We start from the raw sequence: 23,534 nt of genomic DNA, 5'->3' as shown, positions 1-23,534 counted from the left end.
CAATAGACACAAAAATATATCTGTAGTGCGAAGAATGCAGCTGTCGGTCTTTAGTGGAGTGCTTGACAGTTAATAGATGGTGAATAATGTAATTAAATAGTTTAATTAACTATTCATGTACTGTTAGAGTTTCAAGCTACGGGTTCATAAGGTCCCTTGGTAGCTCAAAAGGATTTAATTGAGAATTAGTTTTTGGGTTAATTTGAATTGTTCAAATTAATAGAGGGCTTTAATTATATATGATATAATTAAATTGTTTCAATTATATATGATATAATTGTCATAATATATTTAATACATTATAATTTAATGGGAGGAAATAAATATTTGAATGAGATTCAAATATATTTTCTATGAATGTGATTCATAGTTGTTAAATTTAATATAAATACGATTTATATTAAATGTCATAGAATAGAGAAAAGAAACTATAGTTTATATTGTATGTGATACAATATTAAAACTATAGGTTATATGTTATATTTGATATAACATATAATTTAATATAAATATAATATGATAAGTTAGTTATCATATTTATTTATATTGTTTTATTATTATTTGAATAATAACTTCCCCATCTTTTCTCTCCAACCACTTTAATGGGTGGTTATTAATCTTATGGCAAATAAAAGAAAAGTGGTTTTCTCTTCTTCCTCTATGATCAACGACTTGCTTTTGTTAAACGATTGAGAGTTTTCGCATAAAAGTTTTGTAAGTTATTGTGAGAGAATTCTCAATCTACCTCCTCCACCCAAACTTTCCCTTTAACCAAAATAGTTAGAGCCCACCACTCTTAGGTTCTCACCCCGGGAATACCAAGGACTCTTTGTGGTTGTGTCTGGTTGTTTGGTTCGAGAAAATCTTGAAGAAAGTCTTCAAGAAGTTGCTGTTTCTGTTCGAGGTTCGTGACTGTTCGAGGGAGGGTTCGTGAAGAAAAGGTCTTCAAAGGTAATGTATCTTGAACCATTTTCTTGAAAAAACATGCTGTAATTTAACTTTAAATGCATATCTCTTGTATGTTTACTGTAAACTCTGTATTTGATAATTAATGGTATTTGGACGATCCACTTCCGCTCAAGGTTCTCCTCAGTCGAGTTCCTTTAACACTGTCCACCGAAACCTCCTCTGTTGCTGTTGAACTAAGGTGGGTTGTTAAGGGAGGATCGAATTCCGCAACAAAAGCATTTTGTTAGAACGTCTTGCATCCCGCAATCCGATTTTTACATTAAACAAAATCGTTATACCTGTCTCTTATACACATCTAGATGTGTATAAGAGACAGCTCTGATACCAGGTTAAGGGAGGATCGAATTCCGCAACAAAAGCATTTTGTTAGAACGTCTTGCATCCCGCAATCCGATTTTTACATTAAACAAAATCATCATACAAAACAGAATAAAGACATGTAAATTAGCATGCATTAGGGAAAATATTAGAACGATTCTTATCTTTGTAGATTCCCTAAGTGCTACGAACAATCCTCTCCAAGGTTCCAATGAATGAATCTCCAAACGGTTTTGATCACAAACAACTCCTTAAGCAATCTCGAACACTTTCACAAGAGTTATCTTGATATTCTTTGGGATTCTAATAGAGGGATAAGTGGTATCCAATATTGGGAGAGGGAGAGGAGAATAAGGTTTTGGAGAGTAGAGAGGCTCAGAGAAAATTCTGCATAATAGCACTAGGGAATTGTGTATTGTCAGAGTTTCGATTGTGTATTCAATACATTCCCAAAGGGCTATTAGAGATCTTTATATAGAGAAAGGTCAAGCCTCTTTCTCAATATATTTTCATTTTCTATAATTAATTAAATAACATTTATTTAATTAATTAGCCAATTTAATTAAATAATGCTTATTTAACCAATTAGTCCAATTAAATAACACTAATTTATTTTGCACAATTAAATAACACTCATTCAATTTTAATATGCACAATAATTAAATAACTACTTATACATTAAACCATGTATACATTTAATTATCATATACATCTCGTGGATATGTGCAAAATTATTCTTTGTGAATTTAATTCACTTGAATTAATTAATTTGAATCTTATTCAAATATTACTCTCCAATTTAATTATAGACCATATCCAAATTATATATTAATCTAATTAATATATAGTTTTCTCAAATTAATTTGAACAATTCAAATTATCCATTTTAAGTATCCTCTAATGAGTTAACTAGGGGACTTGGCGGACTGATAGATCAAAAGCTTCAATGATATGTGATTATTTGGTTAAACTAGCTCAAGTTTTTTTTTAATAAATTAAATTGAATTAAATTAAATTTTTTTTTTAAGATAGTTTATACACCGATCAACATAATAGTAGAAAAAATAGACATCAATATTTTTAAAATCATTTCAACGGTTTTAGAAAAAGGTAAATCCATATTCAACAAATTGGTCCAAAAAGACTATTAGTTGATTTTATGATTTACGTTGTAAGATTTTGATTTTTCTTAAGATTAGCATTTAAGTGTCATCTCTTCTATCTAAAATAATGTTAATAGTTTCATTTGATGATACTAATCCTTTCAGTTATTTTTAATTTTTATGATAATTAATGATTAAGTTGGTTTTTTTTAATGGAATAATTATTTTATATTTGAGTGTTTAAAAAATTGAATTTAAAATTTTGTGTTCTGTATATGGATACCTTGTAGATAATTTGTTATGTTTTGAGAATAGAAAAGAATTGGAAGGTTTTTTTTTTTGTTTTGTTTTTATCTTAGAAAAGTTAGAAAAGTATGTGTATAGTTGAAAATTAAAATCAACAATAGAAAAAAAATAAAATTAATTTCATTTACAAAAATAGCACCAGCTACCCTAACTCAACTATACATCCAAACACATACAATAATTACCAACTCAACTCAACTCAACACACCAGACAATGTAACTCTTCAGATAATTTAACTCTCCATAATCACCAACTCAACTCAGCTCAACTCTCTGCTTTTGTCGCGCACCAAACACCCCCTTAGAAATAATAATTGCATGATAATTATTATTGCTATTTTGTGAAACTTTGGGAGAAAAATAAAATTTATTTAATTGATTTTGAGTTATTTAAATTGATAAGTGAAAATAAGAACAAATCACCTACGTCTAAATCTGGGATGTATTTGGTTTACTTTTGTAAGTGTTTAATTTTGAATATGAGTCATTTTGAAAAAAAAAAAATTTAATAACTACTCAAAAAAGCTTTTAAAACACTTTAAAAATATATTTTAAATAGTTTTTTTTATTAGAAGAGTTTAAATAAAAATATTTGTTTAAAAAAATATTTTTTTTCTAGTTCATCCAAATAGGTGCGGATTCCCTCATGATAAGCTAGTGTTTAAATTTGTTTAAATGGATGTTTCTATTAAAAAAAAATTGGCAAAACTCTCAAAATTTAGGTGTAGTTGCCAAAAAGGTGTAGTATAATTGTATATATATAATATAATTACATTTTTCATAGTACAATAATTATGGAATTGGAGGATCAAACTTCCTACCATTTAAATTAAAAGTCATGTTAATTATCGTTAAATTAAACTCGTACTAAAACAAATAATATAACATGTCCAATTTTCGTTGCACAAAATGGAGACATGATTGAGCCAGACCAGACCGGAAAAAAACCGGGAAAAATCAGGCTGAAGCAGATTTCGCCACGTGGATCCATGCATTATAATCGGATGCAAACCTATTTATATTCCACTCTTTATTCTCCCTTTCTTGTCCGCCTCTCTCCTCTTTCCCCCTCTCTCTCCCCTTCTTTCCCCTCTCTTCTCTCTCTTTCTTCCTCTTCTCTTCTCCCTTCTCCATCGCCTCCTCTGCCCCTTTACTTCACACAACTCTACCAATCCAATAAGCTTATACGGATTTTATGGATCTTCTTCCTTGATTTTTCTCTCCAATTTTCTCCTAACACTCGATTCTTTCTGGGTTTCGCTTGTGGAGGGAATCGGAGGTAGACAGAGCTGAGGCGGATCCGTTATGGCGACTTCCACGAGCTCTATCTACATCAATGTTATCGAGGATGTTATTAACAAGCTTCGCGAAGAGTTCGTTGATAATGGTCCTGGGGAGGACGTTCTCAAGGAGCTTCAAGGAGTAATTCTTGATCCCCAATCTTGAAATTTCTTGTTATTCTTCTTTGTCTCAGCTTCTCTACTGAATTTAATATTTTTTTTTTAATTTTTTCTTTTCCAATCTATTTGAAGGAATCAATTGAATTTTTTCGGTGATTACTTTCTGGGTTTGATCCGATTCTTTCTAGGGTTTTGAGGCTTTGAAGCTAATTTAAGCTGTGGTTGGGCTGATTGTCTTCTTTGTGGGAACTTTTTAGATGTGGGAGGCGAAAATGATGCAAGCGGGTGCCGTAACCGGTCCCATAGAGAGGTCTGCACCATCTAAGCCCACACCCGGAGGTCCTATAACTCCAGTTCACGATCTCAATGTTCCGTATGAGGGTACTGAAGAGTACGAAACTCCCACAGCTGATTTACTTTTTCCGCCGGTGATTACTTCTCTGTCCCTTCTACTAAATGTTTTCCCAGGTTCATAAATAATAATTGACGCGATTTTGGTCATTGTAGACGCCACTACAGACTCCAATTCAAACCCCTTTACCGGGAACTGCTGACAACGCGATGTATAATATTCCTACTGGACCCAGTGACCACTCTGCATCTGGAACTGATGCTTCTCCAGCTGCTACCACTCCTGGAGGTAGCACTAATAATAATGTTGAGGTCAGATCTGGAAGGCCAACCCCATATATGGTAATTACTGCTTGACTTTGACGCCACTGCTAATCTTTACATTTTCTCATTCCCTGCCGTTTACCCACTCCATACTGTCGTGATTGCAGCATTTTTTTTTTCACCTTCTGTTTCTTTGATAGGAAGTGTTATATGTAGTCTTGGTAGCCGTTAATTTGATTTAAAGTGGATTAATGGCATTGATATGTTTTTTACCATCAAAATTTAAAGCATGCTGTTGATGGTTGAACATTCCATTATTTGGGGTTTTGATAGACGTCTACATTCTTCTTTCAGCAACCACCTTCTTGGATGGGTCAAAGAACTCCTGTAGACGTTAATATTGGTGAGTGTAGTGCTGAAGTAGTGGAAAGCTTCACAACAATAATTCTGTAGTAATTTATATTGATTGTATTTTGTAGCCTACGTGGAGGGGCGTGATGAACCAGACAGGGGAGCCACTGGTGCTCACCCATCCCTTACACAGGTAACTTCTATCTTGATTCATACTTCCATCATGAAAAAATTGTTGCCTGATGTGAACCCCAAATCTCCCTTGTGAATTTCATCTGCTTCTGATTTTGAATTACTCTACTCCTTGCTGCCATGTATCTATTGGCACAAAGCTTCAGTAACTTTATTGTGATGTTTTAACTTTGGGAAACAATTCTCAGGACTTTTTTATGATGAACTCTGGGAAGCGTAAGCGTGATGATTTTGCTTCCCAGTACCAGGCTAATGGGTTTATACCACAGCAAGATGGAGCTGGAGATGCTGTCAATAGTGTTTTTGAGATTGAGGTTTTGTTTTCTTACCTGTCAGTACTCCAGTAGATTCTTACAGCCTCGGATTTGCTTGCCAATTTTCTCTCACATAATTTCAGTTCATAGCTTATTATTTCTATTATTGTCTCTCTTTTCAAATAAAACAAGAGTTAAAAGAGTAATTACAAAAAGGCTTCACCTTTGAAGCCCACCGAGAGACCTTGAACCTAACAAGGGCCCAAATGACACTATGAGACCTCTCAAGCCCTTTAAAAATTATGTTGTTCTTCTCTTCCTAAAGGACCTACACAATAACACACTCCCTGGTTCGTTTCATAAATCTTCTCTTCTCAGGAAAGAGAGGGAACTCCTTGATCATCATCTCTTTGCCACCCTATGTCTAACCAAGTATAAACCGAACTCTTCAAAGAAACAACTCCAAAATACATGAGCTAAATTTCAACTTTGATATGATCATGATTCTCTGCCATCCCCCTACAGAGAATGCTGCAAAAAGGCCCAATCAAAACAGGCACTCCCCTTGAAACCCAGATCAAGATATTAACTTCTTCTTCGTGAACCTGCCACACAAAATATTTACCTTATTTGGGCATTTTCATCTTCTACAACAAGGCAAAGACATAACCTCTTGAGGGAGAGGATTAACCAAACAAAGAAAAAGTGATTTACAAGAAGATGCCTCCAAATATGAACATCCCTTCTCCCCAAACTTCAACAGAACTCCACAATCAAAGAAAGAAAGACATTCTGTTGTTTTCCTCTCGGATAGAGGACGATGGAACCCCTTGAGAGGTCAAATTTCAGTTCATAGTCTTGTGTGTGTGCAAGTTATGGAATCAGTGATAGTAACAACAGTAGAAGTGTCTTACTATCCCTTGGGTGGATGCTTAGAATTGTTTTTCCTGAATGATTCTCATGTACATGATAAGGATCCATGCTACCATCTAATACGCTAAGGAATGTTGCAGTTTCCCTGAATTTAAACATATAATATTTTCTGGTATAAGTGTACATGATATAAAATTAATATTTGACGGCAAAACTTCAGCTATTTTTTCCATTGCTATAAGAAACCGAACAATAATTTAAAATGAATTCCACAATGGAAGGGAAACTGATGAGCGACAATTTCACATTCAAGGTCAATTATATATGCATTTCTCTGTGTAAATTGAAAAATCCTAAACTATTTGAGAGGCTCAGTCTTTAGTTTACAAGCTGATTTTGATTTTCCAGTGCTCTCAACAATTGCAAATAGTTCTCTTATACTCCTCCCCAATGTGGGGGTTCTCTATGACAACTGACAAACTTCAAGTCATCCCTTTCCAAAACTTACTAACTGCCTTATCTAGCCAACAGATTGAATACCTTTATTTACCAGCTTGTTTCTGCTGCCTCCCGTGTGTAATGTGGATTGGAAAGGTTGCTATACGTCTATAAGAGAAAATTTAAAAACTCAGCACTCTTTTAGATTCGTAATATTCTTGACCATAAATTGTGACCTATATATATTCTAGTATTCTACTAAAACTCAACACCAAAAAAAAAAAAAAAATTGGGTGGCAAGACTTGGCTCTGTGGGCCTACAAGATAATCTGGGAAGGTAAGTCAGAGGGTGGTTCTACATTATGGATTGTGCTAGAAATGGTTATTTGATTCATATGTACAGGTAGAACTATTACTGTTGCCATTTGAATTGGCTAGACATCCAGCGACTCCTCCTAGGTGTCTGTTTTAAAGGAACTTTTTGTAAAGGCTACACTATGGTTTGTGGCATTTGGATCTTCCGTCATCATATTCACGAGGTTGTCTATCTTTCTAGCCATGAGACCCCCAACCCCTCCAACCACCCGAAGTTATGAGCTAAGAAGCGTGATCACAAATATAAGACATGGACACACGTTAATTTCTAAAAATATAGAGTAGGACAGCACAGGGACACATATTATGATATATGTGTGTGTGTGTGAGATCTGATACTGAAAATCTGTTTTAGTTTATTATGCTTATGCTTTTATGATACATCGAAGAACTAATCAATTTTTATCAAAAACTAACTTTTATTAAGATGATATCCTAGGGAGGAGGGAGGAGATTGGAATATCATTAGGCTCAATATTACTCTTTGTCGGCTTTTATTTTTAAGGGGTTTTTTTTTAATAAAAAAATAATTATTATTTTTAATACTATGATATATTCTTTCACTTTTCTTAATGAAATGGAAAGCTTGGCTTCTTTTTTAAAAACTTTCATTAAGAAGATGGAAAATCAAAGTACAATGGGTTCAATTGAAGCAAGGGCAACACCCAGCAAGACAAGGTGCTCCCAAATTTATTTATCCAAAAAGTCACGTCCCAAATATCCTCCCAAGAACTCTCTCTTTTGATGAATGCTTTCTTTTCCTTTCCACTCTAGATAAACCACAAAATAACCAAAATCCACTGCCAAAGAATCCCTCACCTGGAATGGAGGATTCACAACAGCATGTTCTAATGCCTTTCGAACGTTTGAGTTCTGCGCAAAGACCCAACTTATCAAAATTTTAAATGATTGAACATCTTTAAAAAAAAAGGGTAAATTTGAAGTCAATAATGCTTAGGCCTTGATTAGTACTTTTTTTTTTCTGTCACTTGATGCATTTTAATTTCTATTTTCATCCATGCTGATTGCATTTATTTCCTATATCTGCTGCTGACGCGTCTAAAAGCGAGAATATTATTTCGAGCTTTCTGTTAATAGTTATGACTAAATAGAACTCACGCGATTACATTTGCTGAATGCTTTTTGTTTATTGTGATCAGTCTTTAACACTCCTTAATGGTAAGCTTTTGCAGATAAGTGGATGCAATGCTTCTGATGGAAGGCCTGGCTTTATCACTTCTGCAAAGAGTCCAACATCATCACATATTGAAAGATCATTATTGAAGATTCCACAACTTGATGGACCGATGCCTGATCCTTATGATGATGTGCTTTCGACCCCCAATGTTAGCTCTCTCTTGTTCTCTATCCTCTTCCCTTTAAGTCATGGAGTTTTCTATCTTTAAAACAATGGAATATTTATGTAAGTAATAGTAACAGAAATTTTTGTACTTTTTACCCTTCTTTTTACTTGTTTTGATTTTGCAAGGTGGGTGCCTATTCTTCAGAAGGTTACTTGTCTGCTACTGTCTTTTTGATTATCCTTTCATCATTTTGTAGAAGTTAGGCATCTGTTTCATGTCTTCTTATTAGGATGTCCGTAGTCATATAGATTGTTGTTTGGTAGTACAAAGCCTCATGAAGCTAGGTAAGAGGCACAAACTTGTCATGGACGTCATGGAAGCAAGGGATTGTTCGCTCAGAAATATTAGAACATTCCTCAATGGGAACAAATTAAGATTGTTCAGTCACAGAAATAAATAGGCACACACAAAATAATGTTAAAACGTCAGCTGTATAATACAAAAGTGTTTAACCAAGAGTTTGTGTATGTGATTTCCTGGCTTCTTTCTAATGGTCAATATAAGAGCTCATGAAGGTATTTGATTTTTGTTGTTGATGGAAGACAGAAGATCATTTGAATAAATCTCAAGATTCTGTGTTGGCTAAAATAACCACCACTATGACAGAGGCATCCTCCCTCTCTGTAATGTAAATAATGTTACCGACACCATGATAGCTACGTGAAATATGCTTATTTAAGTATTTCTAATAAACAGCAACAAGTCATTCTGTTCCTTTTGCTTAAAGGTGCCAATAAATGTTCTCTCTAGTTGGTTATAAGTAAAGAAACAAAATTACAGCACTCGTAGATTAAATGAAATCCCAATTGATCTGTACTTTCCAGTATTTTGTAAGTGCCTACCCTCTTCCATGATTGATGACAGAGAGATGTTCCTGGATCTGCACATTTTCTATGGCTTGTCAAGTCTTAGCTCTCTGTTTATGGTCAAATAAATCACTTTCAAGTCGCAATTAATTACTTGTAACACAGGATTTTTTTGCTTACTATATTGGACTGGACATTCTAGGTATTTTACTAATTGCTTGATTCTTCTTCTGGTTTTTGTTGCGTCCATCCTATGCGTTTTCTGGATTGAATTTTTGTTCACCCTACTTCTTGGTGATTGGAATTCTTCATATCATAATTAACAAAAATGATTTTCCCATTGCTCTCTGTCCACTGAGTTTGTTTTGTTAATCACATTTCTGACATCCCCTGCAGATATACAATTACCAGGGTGTCTTCAATGAAGACTACAACATAGCAAATACACCAGCACCTAATGGTAAATGTTATGAAGGATGTCTTCATGATTGTGACTATTTTATGGCATGGATGGAAATTTGGTTTTCTATTATCGTTAGAGAAAGATCCTAAAAGAAAGGTTTAAATTCAAATTTGGTTTTTACTTTTCATATTGATACCGAAGTATTTTGCTTGGTCAGTAAATTGTCTTAAATTTGTTTGTCTTTCTTAAATCTTTTGCATTGCATTTCATAGAAATCTTAAGTCACTTTTTTTAAACATAAAACATAAACAATGATAACAGACATGATGCGTGGTTTAAAACATAAACTTGCTGGGTATAAGGTATAATGTAAAGTGTAACCAAAATAAAGCAATTGATTTTATGTAATTCAAGGACCAGAATAGAACATTTGGAAGGACAAAAAACAGCGGAACAAGGGTGAAAACTAAGGTTCTCTAGAGGATTTAAAGCAGAAACAAAATTTGTCTCTAATCTCAATATGTTCCTGTTATCTTTTCTTTACAGACCCACCAGTTAGCACTCCTGCTGTTGTCACTCAGGATGATGTTGGTGAGGAGGAGGAGGATGATGAGCCTTCATTGAACGAAGACGACGATGACGATGATTTGGATGATGTGGATCAGGGAGAGGAATTGAGCACACAACATTTAGTTTTAGCTCAGTTTGACAAGGTACTTCTTTACCTCTTGGTTTGTAGGTGCAGTTGCAGCACATGCTAGAGCATTTTTAGAATCCAGCATGCTATTAAATATACATTATCATAATTTTCCATGTGACAGGTTACTCGTACCAAGAGTAGGTGGAAATGTACACTAAAGGATGGAATTATGCATATTAACAACAAGGACATTCTCTTCAACAAGGTGAATTTTCCCCTCCAAAACTAGAGGTTAGAATATTAACCGACTTCGGTTTTCATGGAAGCTTGGTTTATTTGGTTTGGCAGGCGACTGGGGAATTCGACTTCTGATTTTAATGGAGGCATCTTCATTGGGAGAGGTTATTGGTTGCAGCAGTGTTTTGAAAGAATTCCATGAAGTTGGTTCATTGGGTGTTTAAGTTGTCTTCAGTTAATATTTGTTTTGTGAACGTACGAGAGGAAAAGGACATGATGATTCCTTATGTTCATTTTGATGAATGTTATTAGCGTTTTGTATATAACGAATGAGAGCTCTTTTGGCCTTCAATGCATGGCAACTTGAGGATTTTCTAGTAAAATTTATCATTGCTCTAATGGAATATATTTGTAACTTCCAACTCTGTTAGCTCATGGATTTTTTTTCCCACTTCTAATAATGAATAATTTCTTTTTGTTATTCAAATTTTCATTGCTGATTTCACACTAATCCTCGACTATGTTGACCTCCTTCCAATAGGGAATTTGATGGCCGATGATCGGCTATGTTGATGATTCATGGCCTCTTTATAATGACTTTTTTAAGTGTTTAGAAACCAACATTTTTCAAGTACTTAAAAAGTCATTTCAAATATATCTTTCATCTTTCATTTTTATAGTTTTTCGTAGGTTTTAATTCCTCTCGTAAGTTTGCAATGGTAATAAAATCTAGTGTTCTTGCAATTATTGTAAATTCTTTTGAAGTGTCTTATTATTTCATCCAATAGGAGTGCTGTGCAAAATTTTGTTTCTTTGTTTGTTTGTGGTCATGGCTGGGAGTTGGAGTTGTTGACTCCACTGACTTGTTTGGTCAAGGATGAGTACTAACTAAAAAGCATCAGTTTCTTCCTCATTAATTCTTCACTGTTAGCCTGTGGGTATCACAACTTCACTAACTGAGCATATTTAGTAAATCGATCATTAAAAGATGACATTTTTCTGGCTTTCAATGGGTTTTCAATTTCTCTCTTTTTAGTTATAAGTTGCATATAATGATAATAAAATCCAAAATCTTGTTGCCATCTTTCATTGGGAGTGTCTTATTATCAGATCTGATTTGAGGATGTTTTGCATAAATTTTTAATGGCGAAATGAGATTCATGATTGAAAGTTGAAACTTCAACGTAGAGAACAAATTACAACAAATGAATTGAATAGAAAGAATTTGAAAACGAAGCGGGGTGTTAGATTATGAGTAAGAAGTGTGTGAGAGAGAATTCCCGTGTTACAAATCATCAAAAGCACAACATAAGACCAAAAGAAGCATTCATGGAGATCTTAATGGAAGTGGCGACAAACACACACACACACAAATACTGTCATGGATGGATTTATGTAGAGCATCAAACGCGAGACTCGATCCAGAATCTTCATGACCTTACGGTGTGTTACTGGTTACAATGCATTGTGATTGAAAGAAAGTAAACAATGTGGAAGGATCGGGGAATGTCGCCGCCACTGCCGGATGTTGCCAGCCACCGGGAGCTGCAAAACCTATACCTCTTTGATCGCCATTACCACCGCCGCCGTCTGCGGCATTTCCGTTCGCGGATATTCTATTTCCGTCAATTTCAGGCAACGGTTGAGGCGATAAAGGGAGTGGCGATAGGAGAGGAAGAATCGCCTTCGAACAAGTGTCGGCACTACCAGAAGACATTGAGACGCTTGACAGTTGATCGAGATGAAGACTCGCCGGCGCCTGTTTCTGTAACCTGGTTGGAGGTTTAGGTAATCTAGCTTTGTGTTCGTTCTCCATTGAGCCTCTGAGAAAATCAAGGACGACAGTCTGATTTGCATTCATTGGAGGAGAAATATAGGGAAAAATGAAAGAAGACGGAAGGGATGATAGTAAACGGGGATTTGGTTCTTGGGAAGCGGAAAAGGAGATCGTTGGCTATGAAGGTGAATAGTCAGAAATTCTGAAACCAAATTTCATTTCATAATGTTGAGAAAGGCGGGTAAAATGTAACGATCATTAGGTATGCTTTAACGTTTTCTGCCATAACCCACTGTCTTTATTTAGCAATTCTTCTAAACGTTTTTAGGCTTTCAACTAATTTGTTTTTCCATTCCTAAAGAACAGGATGGTAAGTTTAAGCCCTTCAATGCTGGCCTTGGAACTGAAACATCCCTCTTATTTTAATATCTTTCAGAAAATAAAAACAAATAAATAGATAAGAACAAGGCCATTTTTAAATATAAAAAATATTTAAAAATATTTACAAGTACAAAATATTTTTAGAATTTTTTACTATAAAATGTAAATATTTTTTTTTTGGATGTTTTTATTTATAAGAATTTACCTAAGAACAGTATTGCCATTTTCTTCATTTTCTTAAAAAAAAAAATCCCTGCCTATTAATAATATATTAATGCACTATATTGATGTCACTAATAGATATGTACTAATACATTAATATACATAAATCAATGACTTGAAATAGATGTGTAAGGTTGATAGATGTTGATGGTTTTTTCAACTTTTTGAATATTTTTATATGAACAGAATTTAAAATTATGCAATATGTAGTATGTACATATATTTTTCATGTAATACTAGATTTGCTATTATTATTTTGAAGGTTTTCTTTCTACAATAAGTGGGATATGAATATTTAAATCTCTGATCTCATGGAATGGAATAAACTATGCTGACTTAATTATTACGAGGAATTTGAGATTGATAGTGACATAGGCAACTTTTCCAAACTTACTGCCGAATCATGAGGCCTCATAATTCCGGTGATTATGGTGGTGCATTGGCCGTTGTGTCGGTGATCCAACAGGTATGTACAAAATTATGGGCCGATGATCAGTCTGACTTGTAGTTTCATTCATCTCCCGACCCACTTTGTACAAGTGGAGGAAGGGTTGTCATTCAGTGGCACAATCATCGGTTCAAATGCCATGTTGTACCTTTGGATTTTCCAAGTAATCTTCCTTCAATTCATCCTCATTTTCTTTCTGATTTCCTCATTTCCGTTATCTGTTCCTTATCTGCTAAGGGGGTTAACAACTTAGATGGGGTTCTTTCTTCTTACCCGATTCTAGTTATCTCCAACATATCCTCCTGACACTTGAACTGTAATCTTCACTAACTCTGCAGGAATTGAGAATTGCTTGAAGCAATTTCTTTAGACTGCATATTTGTCGTTTCTCCTTGCTGGTTTCCAACTTTTAAATACTTGGCTTTGAGCTTAAACTGTAACTGATACAGCGGGTTTTAGGTGTATGGAAATGAATCTACAAAGGATTGACCAAAAATAGAGGTCCCTGCAAAGTCGTAAAGAAATCCATCCTAAGAACACTAGTAAACTCACAATCAAGAGAAAATACTCAGAATTTCAATTATGGGAAGTTTCAAAGAGTTCTCTGACACAATTTAAATGAGGCTATTTATAGCCTTACAAGAACAGTGGAAAATACAGTTAAATTCTTATTACTAATTAACAAAGTAATTAACTAAAATTCAAGTTTGAGCTAAATCAATTGACTGAGCAAACTAAACTAACTCGTGTTTTCTTCGTACAACTGTAACTATTTCCTTCCTACGCGAGTAACTATCAAAATATGTCTTTTGAGGAACTAAATGCATTTCGAAGGCCCGTTTATAAATATGTTGGATGTTAATCCATTTGAAGTATCTCGAGGAGATAAGGAGTGCTTGTATATGGCACATCAAAGTCCCCCGATTTCTATTCTTATTTATTTTGATAGAAAGCAGGTCTTTTGTTTTATTTCGCACAGGTCTTTTCGGATACCTCTTGAATTATTCTTGGGTTTTAGCTTCCTGGGTACGGGCCATACTGTATGGAGAAAGTTTGTGGTTTCAGTATTATGTACAAGCAAAAACATAAGAGCTCTGTTTTTTCTCTCTTTTTTCTCACATCCACTTTTTGCGTGGTGCAGAGGGGGACTTGAATCCCAACCTCAACGGTCGCTTTAGATTAAGCAGATTTGAGAATCATGTTTTGTTAGTAATTTTACTGAATGGGTGCCTTATTTTGCCACGTGTGTGGTTGTGAATACTAGTAAGTCTCTCAAGAGTTCATTGGACGCAGTGCAGAAGAGGCCGAACAGCCAATTTCAAATAGCTCGAGATGATTCATCGAATTGTTCATCTATTTTGAGAGGAGGGATGGTACAAGGTTGCAGCTAGAATTTCACTGCTTCACACCCTCCTAAGCCCTTAATCCATGGCTGCCACGGTTTCAACCGTTGGAGCTGTTAATAGAACAACGGTACCGTTTGTTCCTCTGCTTAATCTTTTGGGTTATTTGGTGGAGAATACCAATTTATTAAATAATTTCATCTTTTCTCTCTGAATTTCATCGTTCTATCTTGAATGTCATTTTACTTGCAGCTTTACGTGTTGCAAAGAATGGGAATTTCATTTGTAATGTAATGACTTCTATAAACATGGAAATAAGAGAGCCTGACGATTCTAACAATAATACTATGCAGTTAAACAACAGTAACTATGGAGGTTTAGTTCCAAACTCTGCGTTTTTGGGCAGCAGGTTGAAGGCCAGTTCCAGATTCACCACCTCAAAAATGGTGATTGGAAACTTCAAGATTGTTGCCGAGCATGATGAGGAGAAGCAGACCGAGAAGGACAAATGGCGAGGCCTTGCTTTTGATACTTCTGATGACCAGCAAGACATTACCAGAGGGAAGGGATTGGCGGATCCTCTTTTCCAAGCTCCCATGGGGACAGGAACTCACAATGCTGTTATGAGTTCATATGAATACATTAGTGCTGGACTTCGAGAGTAGGTGTTAATATAGAATTTTGCAGTTGGTTTGAAAATTCTTATGCTAGTTTACTTAAAGTATGACAATGTTTCAGATACAACTTCGACAATAGTGTGGATGGATTTTACATAGCTCCAGCTTTTATGGACAAACTTATGGTTCACATTGTTAAGAACTTCCTGAACCTTCCAAACATTAAGGTTCAGAATATGGCTCGATATTTGACACGATAAGTTCTTGTTTGTCTTTCAGTGCTAACTTGCCAAACTTCTTGGATGCATTTTAGGTTCCTCTCATTCTGGGTATTTGGGGAGGTAAAGGTCAAGGAAAGTCTTTCCAGTGTGAACTTGTATTTGCCAAGATGGGAATCAAGTAAGTTCAAGACCCATCTAGTTTGAGGAAGTTGTTTGGAGGTTTAAGTCCAGTATACACATTTCTTCGTCTCCCTTATATATCGTTGGTCTTAATTTTGTCTAGTTATGATGAATTTTCAGCCCTATTATGATGAGTGCTGGGGAATTAGAAAGTGGGAATGCAGGAGAGCCAGCAAAGTTGCTCAGGCAAAGATACAGAGAGGCGGCTGATATCATCAAGAAAGGGAAAATGTGTTGTCTTTTTATCAACGATCTTGATGCTGGAGCTGGAAGGCTTGGTGGGACTACCCAGTACACAGTGAATAACCAGATGGTAAATGCTACTCTTATGAACATTGCTGACAACCCAACCAATGTGCAGTTACCAGGCATGTATAACAAAGAAGAAAATCCCAGAGTTCCCATCATAGTAACTGGTAATGACTTCTCAACGTTATATGCGCCCCTCATTCGTGATGGTCGCATGGATAAGTTTTATTGGGCTCCGACTCGTGAAGATCGTATTGGTATTTGCACTGGAATCTTTAGGACTGATGATGTGCCTATCGAGGACATTGTCAAACTTGTTGACACCTTCCCAGGGCAGTCGATAGGTAAGCCTTGCTAACCTGGTTCAGCTGTAACCAAGCCATTTCTAATGGATGAGTATTGACTTGCAGAAACCAATCACCATCTACTTTCTGTATGGAATGTTCCAGTTGAGCTAATTGTAGATGATCATCTCTTACAGATGTTAGCATCATTTAGAAGTTGTATAACTGTTTTGCAGACTTCTTTGGTGCTTTGAGAGCTCGAGTTTATGATGATGAAGTGAGAAAGTGGGCTGTAGGCGTTGGCGTTGAGAGCATTGGAAGAAATCTTGTTAACTCCAAGGAAGGTCCCCCAACTTTTGACCAACCAAAGATGACACTAGAAAAGCTTCTCGAATATGGCAACATGCTCATCATGGAACAGGAGAACGTGAAGAGAGTTAAATTGGCTGACAAGTATCTGAACGAAGCTGCTCTTGGAGATGCAAATGTGGATGTTGTTCAGTTTGAGACTTCTCAGGGTAAACAACTTTTACGTTCAAAGTTGTTTCTCCATAATTTGTTTTTTTGTAAAATTAATCTGTATTGATTTTTTTACAATTTTAAAGAAGCTGCCCTCGAAGTTGCAAATGAAGATGTTGTTCAGTCAGAGACTTCTAACGGTAAGCAACTTTTAAATCCAAAGTTGTGTATGGATCATTTGTTTTATGAAATTTAATCTAAACTTATTATTCTATTTCCAATTTTAAAGAAGTTGCTCTTGAAGATGCAAATGAGGATGTTGAGTCAGGAACTCCAAATGGTAGGTAACTTTTACATTCAAAGTCGGGTCTTCATCATGTGTTCTGAAATTTAGTCTATATATTATTGTTTTTCCAATGTTAACGAAGCAGCTCTTGAAAATGCCAACGAAGATACTGTTGAGGCTCTTATAGATACAAATGAGGAAGTTGTTCAGCCAGAAACATCTTATGGTAAGCAACTTTTACATTCAAAATCATGTTTCGATCATTTGTTTTCTGAAATTTAGTCTAAATCAATTATTCTTTTTCCTATCTTAGAAGTTCCTCTTGGAAATACAAATGAGGATGCTGTTCAGTCAAAAACTTCTAATGGTAATTAATATTTACATCTAAAGTCGTGTCTTGATCATTTGCATTATGAAATTTGATCTAATTTAATTTTTCTTTTCTCAATTTGAAAGAAGTTGCTGTCGACGATGCAACTGAGGATGTTGTTCAGGCAGGAACTTCTGGTAGGCAACTTTTACATTTGAAGTTTATTTGTTTTATGAAAGTCAAACCATTAATTATTAGTTTTATTATTATTATTATTATTTATTTATTTTATTTATTTTTAATTTTTTTTTCCAAATTAAAAGAATCGGCTCTTGTAGATGCAAATGAGGATGTCGTTCAGTCAGGAACATCTAATGGTAGGCAACTTTTACGTCTTGATCATTTGTAATCTAAAATCTAGCCTAAATTAATTGTTCTTTTTTCATTTTTGAAGAAACTGCTACTATAGATGCAAATAAGGATGTTGTTGTTCAATCAGGAACTTCTTATGGTAGGGAAAATTTTCAACTAAAGTCTTTGTCCTTATCATATGTTTTTTTGAAATTTAATTTACATTAATCATTCATTTTTTCAATTTTAAAGAATCTATGGGGGAAGAGGAACGCAACAAGTTAATATCACTGTTCCTGAAGGCTGTGCAGATTCATCTACTAAAAACTATGTCCCAACAGCCAGATTCAACAACAAAAGCTTCCAGCATTGACTCTTAGGAATTTTCTACATGTACTGGTATATATACTAGGGCGTTTTGATGAAGCAAATACTGTTGAGTTGCTTTGGCTCCAGCAATGTAAATTGTTACTGTAATAAAACTTCACTGAAAGCTTAGTATCATTGAATGATAGACAAAATTGCTTGTCATTATCAATACACCAACGTACTTTCAATAAGCAACTTTTACGAACAGCTTTCTAGCATTTACATCTAAACTAAACGAAACAGGACCTAACTTGATCTTCCAATGCAGGCGATGTCAGAATTAACTTCCTGCATTACTTGTTTGAAACTTGAAGATTCTTTTTCCAACAAAACTAACCTGGAGGAAGGAACAATTTTCTCTGGTAATTTTCAATAAGCTTCAGCTCCAGAAGTTTCTTTCTCAGTTTGGAGAAGCTGCAAGGGTAGTCCTTTGAGGACCATGTTCTTTCCAGTCATGACAGACACATTATTGGTTCTTCCTCTCTATTACAAGCAACTACATATATTCATTGGTACGGTATGACACCTCTGTCACTAATGTACCCCTAAATGATGCATAATCTCATGACCAGTAATTTATCTATCTATAGGCTTGGAAGAAAACGAGGAAGTTTTGAATTTTTTGTTCAATTATTTGACTTCCTACTAATTTGTTTGGTCTTCCCTAATGTCAAATCCCCCTTCTCAGCATGACTTCAGAGCTTTCTCCTGCAATAGCATAGCGCCTTATTCCAACCATTACAAATGATATACAAAGAGAATCAAAATTGTGATATAGAGAACCGGAGATCCATTTTTGTTTTTTTGGTATACCTTTCCCTCTTTAGGATCACAGACTAAACAAAAATAGAATAAAGGAATACCATACTCTCTTTCCGAGTCTCAACATCAACAATTGCAGCTCGGAAGGCTCATAGAATAAGTGATAACTCTTGGTGAAATCCCCAGTGTGATTGATCTACCAAAAATAAGTTAGTTTTGAATAAATACAGAGCTAGGAATCATGTATATGTCAAATTCTTCACCCGAAAGGGACTAACCCAAGTGCCAGCAATCTTTGACCACACAGTAAGTAACACTCGCCGACATGAACGAACCTTGTTTCAGAGAATAGACTTGAAAGACAATCATACAATGATCTTTGAGGAAGTTTACCTACAAACCCATTAGAAGTTTTTAGACTGTCAACCATTTGCCTTGTAGGATCATAACCTATCCTGAAAATTCTCCCTTAGTGAAGTCATATCCAACTGAAACCAGGATCTTTCTTGACTCCTCTATTGAACATTAGCCTCCTTATCCTAGCAGCATCATCCCAATAACCATCTCTCCCCAATACATTTGACAGCATGATGTAAGTTGCTGGGTCACGTGGATATAGTTCCAGAAGCTTTTTTGCAGTCCGAATGGCAATATCTTTATTCCCATGGATTAGGCAAGCACTCAGCAAAGCTTTGTAAATTGATGTCCCTGGTTCAATAAGAATGCTTTCAATAAAAGCTTCAGCTTCTTGAAGCTTTCCTGCTCGACCGAAAAGGTCGACCACTGTAGCATAATGCTCCAGTGTTGGGGGTTCAAGCAATTCACTATTTCTCATCAACTTGAAATATTCAAGTCCTTTGTCCAGCAAACCAACATGACTACATGCAGTGAGCACAGCAAGGAAGGAGGTATTATCTGGTTTGACTGATGTCCTTCTCATTTGCTCAAACAAGTCAATAGCCTCTTCACCACATCCATGGTAAGCACATCCTGAAAGCAATGAATTCCATGATATTAAGTCGTGTTCATTCATCTTCGAGAACACTTTCTTTGAATCACCGATAGCACCACATCTAGCATACATAGACACAAGACCATTTTGGACAAATAAATTTAGGGCATATCCAGTTTTATAAACTAGACCATGAATTTGCTTTCCTTCTTCTAGAGCTGAAGTAATCCCTATGGCCCTAAAAATGCTTGTAAATGTGAAAAAGTCTACGTCAATATTTTCCTGCCTCATTTGAATGAAACATTCCAAAGCTTCTTCACTAATGCCTAAGTTAGAAAAACCAGCTATGACTGCATTCCATGAAATCTGGTCTGATATTCTAATGTTTGAGCAAACCTTCCTATAGTCTTCCAAGCTACTACAACATACTGAGTATGCAGTAACAAGGGTAGAAGCTATATAGTTATTACTTTCGAACCCTTCCGCTATTATCCGACAATGAATTTGCTTGCATTGATCAAAATGATGAGGACGTGAAAATGAACTTAGCAAGCTGTTATAAGTCATGTCATTTGGTTTAAGATCCAAATGCAGCATTTCTCTAATCAAAACCATTGCCTCATGAGGTAACTGATTCCGAGCATAACCCGAGATCATTGAAGTCCAAGTAAACACATTCTTGTTCGACATTATATCAAACACTCTCCTCGAATCCTCAAGATTGCAACACTTTGAGTACATATCAATTAATCCTGTACCAACAACAACATTAGACAAAAACCTTAGCTTCAAACTCAAACCATGGAGTTGACTTCCAAGCTTTCCAGCTTGTAACTGAGAGCAGCCCACAAGAACACCAGATAAACTGAAAGGGGTGGGTTCAATCCCTTTCTTTAACATCTCTAAAAACAAAGTTACTGCCATCAAAGGATAGCCAGCTTGCAAATAACCAGAAACCAAAGAATTCCAAGTGACTACATTTGGACAATTCATTTCATCAAACACCTTGTGGGCATTCGAGATAGACCAACATTTACCATACATATCAACAAGAGCACTTGAAATATAAGGATTGAGAGAAAAACCCAGCTTGACAATGGCTGAATGGACTTGAATTCCCAAGTCCAGAAGGCTTGATTTTGTACAGTCGGATATGGTTTTACTGAGAATGTGAGGGGTTGGCGGAGACCCATTTCGTAGTAATTGAATCAAGAATTGTATTTTTAGAATATTGTGTGATGAATTCTGTGTTTGAAGACTGGGTTTGATGGAATCATCTTCAGGGTCCGTGTAATTACAAGAAATCAAAGCTCTGTGGTTTAATATGGAGGAGGGCTTGAGAAGATGAAGAGCGCTGTGTAAGGGGCGAATGGAGTAGTACATGGCTGCATGTTTCTTCAATCGAAGCTCCGGCGGTGGCAGAAGAAACTACAAACTTAAAAACAAATTATGAATTTCGAAGAAGTGGTAATTGATGAAATAGTTTTGCACGTGCACATGCACAAGCCCACAGCAAGGAAGCTTTCGCAGGTATTACGGGGAAAATTAAAAGGATATTGTCCTTTTAGAAACTATTTAGAAAAATATTATTGTTTTCAAACTATTTGTAAAAATATTATTGTTGTTTTTTTTTAAAAAATAAATTGAGGGTTGAAAATTCGACCAAGATAGGTCGAATTTTGAATCCTCGACCTGTCGAACTTTGAACCCTCGACCTTGCCCTTCCTAACATTATTATTGAGTCTGTTTAATTATCATTCCAGAGACCTTCCTCTATCAAAAGATCGTATTTCTAAATTTTCATAAGCTCTCCCTAGAATTCCTTCCAAAGCTTGTTGAATAATTTTTACGAATTCTGACTAAATAACGAGCTAATGAATATTTTTTTTTTGCCACTAAACTTCCCAATCAAATTCGAGAGCAAGATTTGATTGAGAGCAAGATTATGAGAGAGAGTAAGATTTTGAGAGAGCGAGAGTTTGAGAGCGAGAGCAAAATAGCGAGATTTTGATAGAGAGTGAGAATACCGTACAAATTTCCCTTTTTTTTCTTTTTAATTATTACACATTCCACCTTCTTCTTTCTAATCCTTTGTTTTTTTTTTTTTAATTTTCCATTTTATAAAAACAATTTCTAAAAATATTTTATTATTTTATTTAAACTCTAAAAAGAATAAATTAAAAAAAATAATAATCTCAAAAATAAAAAAATGTAAATTAAATTATCTCATTTATATAAAATAATTACAAAAATCAATATGTCCCATAAGGCAGACGTCGTCGATTTCGAGTTGGTTGTCGTTGTCGACTTCAAACTTGAGGTTGGCTCAGGTTCTTCTTGATGTTGCTCTAGTACCTCTGCAGGCACTTCATAATATAAATATTCATTATGCTCTCCATGACCTCGACCATGTCCATGCACGTATGAAGACGAAGGACCAGCCTCTAGATCATAATGTCCTGAACCAAATGCTGGCATCATCGTCATCGGACTAACATAATCAGTTTGACTCTGTGTCTACATCATAGGGGGCAACTCTTCCACATTATGTGCAACCTCATCAAACTCATCCTCTTCCCGAACAGGTCCCTCTACGTCTAAGGAGCTGGTGGAGGAACAATAGGTATATGTACAATATAATGAAATTCTCCCATATAGCTTTGGTTGTCCACTACATAAGTAAGAACCTGGTTCAGATCATTCCGCAACCTCACGGAGTCTACTTTATTACTTTTTTGAAGTTGCTGACGATATGTCGTAAGCAGAAACGATGGTGACATTTCGTCCCGTCCAACCATTTGCTGGGTTGTTCACTGCTGCAATTATACTGCATGTCGATCTGAATTAACCACACTCTTCGTGTGTTATCAATTTCTCAGGTGTTTCATACTTAGTGATCGTCGAACAAGCATCATACCGAGCGGTAACTGTTCATGTAAATAAGTGGCAAAAGCATTTGGCATTTCCATGCTCGCATTTTATGGCCGTTTGCTCACATTTAACATGAACTACGAAGATTTTATTGAGGACTACTACAAATGTTGTAACGGTATGCCGAATGTTACTCTCAATTTCAACCTGTATCCGTATGAAGATTACTGGATCACGCACCTAATGCTCGTCTTACATCCTGATCCATCGTTGTTAGAAGACCTGGTAGACCGAAAAGTTCACGTTATCACAACGAGAATGGATTGGATAGACCAGCCACTCGACAACGAGTGGATTTTGAACCAGTTAGGACATAATCGAAGGAAGTGTCTTCGTTACTAAGACGAGCTCCAAATAGTTAGGGATTGAATAATAAATATTTTTTTATTATATATTCATTTTATTGTATATTCATTTTTTTTATAATAATCTAGCTGTTATTCAATTTTTTTAATCAATAAAGTTTTCGATTATAATAATTCTAATATATTCAATTTATAGTATAATAATCTAATATATTCAATTTTGTTTGTCTAATGATTATTATACTATATGAAATATCATTAGATTATTCAATATAGTATAATAATCAAAATATATTCAATTTATTTTCTAATGACATTCAATTATAGTATAATAATCTAATATATTCAATTATAGTCTAATGATTATTCAATTATAGTATGATTATTAGCTATTTTTTTTCTTTTTTTTTTATATATTTCTAATGGAAAGTTCAAATAAAGTG

General features: G+C 35.2%; 4 protein-coding genes across 27 annotated transcripts; 2 read left to right on the top strand and 2 right to left on the bottom strand.

Moving 5' to 3' along the window:
- Nucleotides 1-3,731: 3,731 nt before the first annotated feature.
- On the top strand, nucleotides 3,732-11,066 carry LOC120088269 (transcription initiation factor IIA subunit 1-like). The gene is made up of 11 exons (XM_039045448.1): nucleotides 3,732-4,118; nucleotides 4,354-4,524; nucleotides 4,604-4,789; nucleotides 5,066-5,114; nucleotides 5,191-5,255; nucleotides 5,443-5,568; nucleotides 8,388-8,540; nucleotides 9,761-9,824; nucleotides 10,314-10,480; nucleotides 10,589-10,672; nucleotides 10,756-11,066. Exons 1-11 carry the CDS (start codon nucleotides 4,002-4,004, stop codon nucleotides 10,777-10,779), a joined length of 1,206 nt encoding a protein of 401 aa, XP_038901376.1. The 5' UTR covers nucleotides 3,732-4,001; the 3' UTR covers nucleotides 10,780-11,066.
- Nucleotides 11,067-12,082: 1,016 nt separating this feature from the next.
- On the bottom strand, nucleotides 12,083-12,505 carry LOC120088941. Its single transcript, XM_039046379.1, has one exon. It carries the CDS (start codon nucleotides 12,503-12,505, stop codon nucleotides 12,083-12,085), a length of 423 nt encoding a protein of 140 aa, XP_038902307.1.
- Nucleotides 12,506-14,564: 2,059 nt separating this feature from the next.
- LOC120088267 (ribulose bisphosphate carboxylase/oxygenase activase, chloroplastic) lies at nucleotides 14,565-18,724 on the top strand. Of its 24 annotated transcripts, XM_039045423.1 has the most exons (15): nucleotides 14,571-14,945; nucleotides 15,169-15,476; nucleotides 15,554-15,659; nucleotides 15,746-15,831; nucleotides 15,954-16,426; nucleotides 16,603-16,884; nucleotides 16,972-17,025; nucleotides 17,115-17,165; nucleotides 17,254-17,337; nucleotides 17,425-17,478; nucleotides 17,568-17,618; nucleotides 17,745-17,798; nucleotides 17,876-17,932; nucleotides 18,025-18,171; nucleotides 18,410-18,724. In XM_039045423.1, exons 1-14 carry the CDS (start codon nucleotides 14,901-14,903, stop codon nucleotides 18,150-18,152), a joined length of 1,833 nt encoding a protein of 610 aa, XP_038901351.1. In that variant the 5' UTR covers nucleotides 14,571-14,900; the 3' UTR covers nucleotides 18,153-18,171; nucleotides 18,410-18,724. The 24 variants fall into 24 exon arrangements, with proteins under 24 accessions (XP_038901368.1, XP_038901367.1, XP_038901366.1 ...); XM_039045440.1 differs by lacking the exon at nucleotides 18,410-18,724 and having other exon boundaries at nucleotides 14,565-14,945; nucleotides 17,428-17,478; nucleotides 17,571-17,618; nucleotides 17,760-17,798; nucleotides 18,025-18,336; XM_039045439.1 differs by lacking the exon at nucleotides 18,410-18,724 and having other exon boundaries at nucleotides 14,565-14,945; nucleotides 17,428-17,478; nucleotides 17,760-17,798; nucleotides 18,025-18,336.
- A 176-nt stretch (nucleotides 18,725-18,900) lies between these two features.
- Nucleotides 18,901-21,238, bottom strand: LOC120088940 (pentatricopeptide repeat-containing protein At1g11290, chloroplastic-like). The gene has a single exon (XM_039046378.1). The coding sequence runs from the start codon at nucleotides 21,236-21,238 to the stop codon at nucleotides 19,382-19,384; it is 1,857 nt and encodes a 618-aa protein (XP_038902306.1). The 3' UTR covers nucleotides 18,901-19,381.
- Between the last annotated feature and the right edge of the window lie 2,296 nt (nucleotides 21,239-23,534).

This window comes from Benincasa hispida, chromosome 10, assembly GCF_009727055.1.
Source record: "Benincasa hispida cultivar B227 chromosome 10, ASM972705v1, whole genome shotgun sequence".
NCBI classification, from domain to species: Eukaryota; Viridiplantae; Streptophyta; class Magnoliopsida; order Cucurbitales; family Cucurbitaceae; genus Benincasa; species Benincasa hispida.
This window is presented reverse-complemented; position numbering and strand designations above follow the sequence as displayed.

Excerpts from the sequence above, each read along its gene's own strand:
- LOC120088269 (XM_039045448.1), top strand. The coding sequence starts at position 4,002 with ATGGCGACTTCCACGAGCTCTATCTACATCAATGTTATCGAGGATGTT. Across the intron at positions 4,119-4,353 it reads TTCTCAAGGAGCTTCAAGGA|ATGTGGGAGGCGAAAATGAT; the intron begins GTAATTCTTGAT and ends GGAACTTTTTAG. Across the intron at positions 10,481-10,588 it reads TTTTAGCTCAGTTTGACAAG|GTTACTCGTACCAAGAGTAG; the intron begins GTACTTCTTTAC and ends TCCATGTGACAG.
- LOC120088941 (XM_039046379.1), bottom strand. The coding sequence starts at position 12,505 with ATGAATGCAAATCAGACTGTCGTCCTTGATTTTCTCAGAGGCTCAATG.
- LOC120088267 (XM_039045423.1), top strand. The coding sequence starts at position 14,901 with ATGGCTGCCACGGTTTCAACCGTTGGAGCTGTTAATAGAACAACG. Across the intron at positions 17,166-17,253 it reads TGAGTCAGGAACTCCAAATG|CAGCTCTTGAAAATGCCAAC; the intron begins GTAGGTAACTTT and ends ATGTTAACGAAG. Across the intron at positions 17,619-17,744 it reads TGTTCAGGCAGGAACTTCTG|AATCGGCTCTTGTAGATGCA; the intron begins GTAGGCAACTTT and ends CCAAATTAAAAG.
- LOC120088940 (XM_039046378.1), bottom strand. The coding sequence starts at position 21,238 with ATGTACTACTCCATTCGCCCCTTACACAGCGCTCTTCATCTTCTCAAG.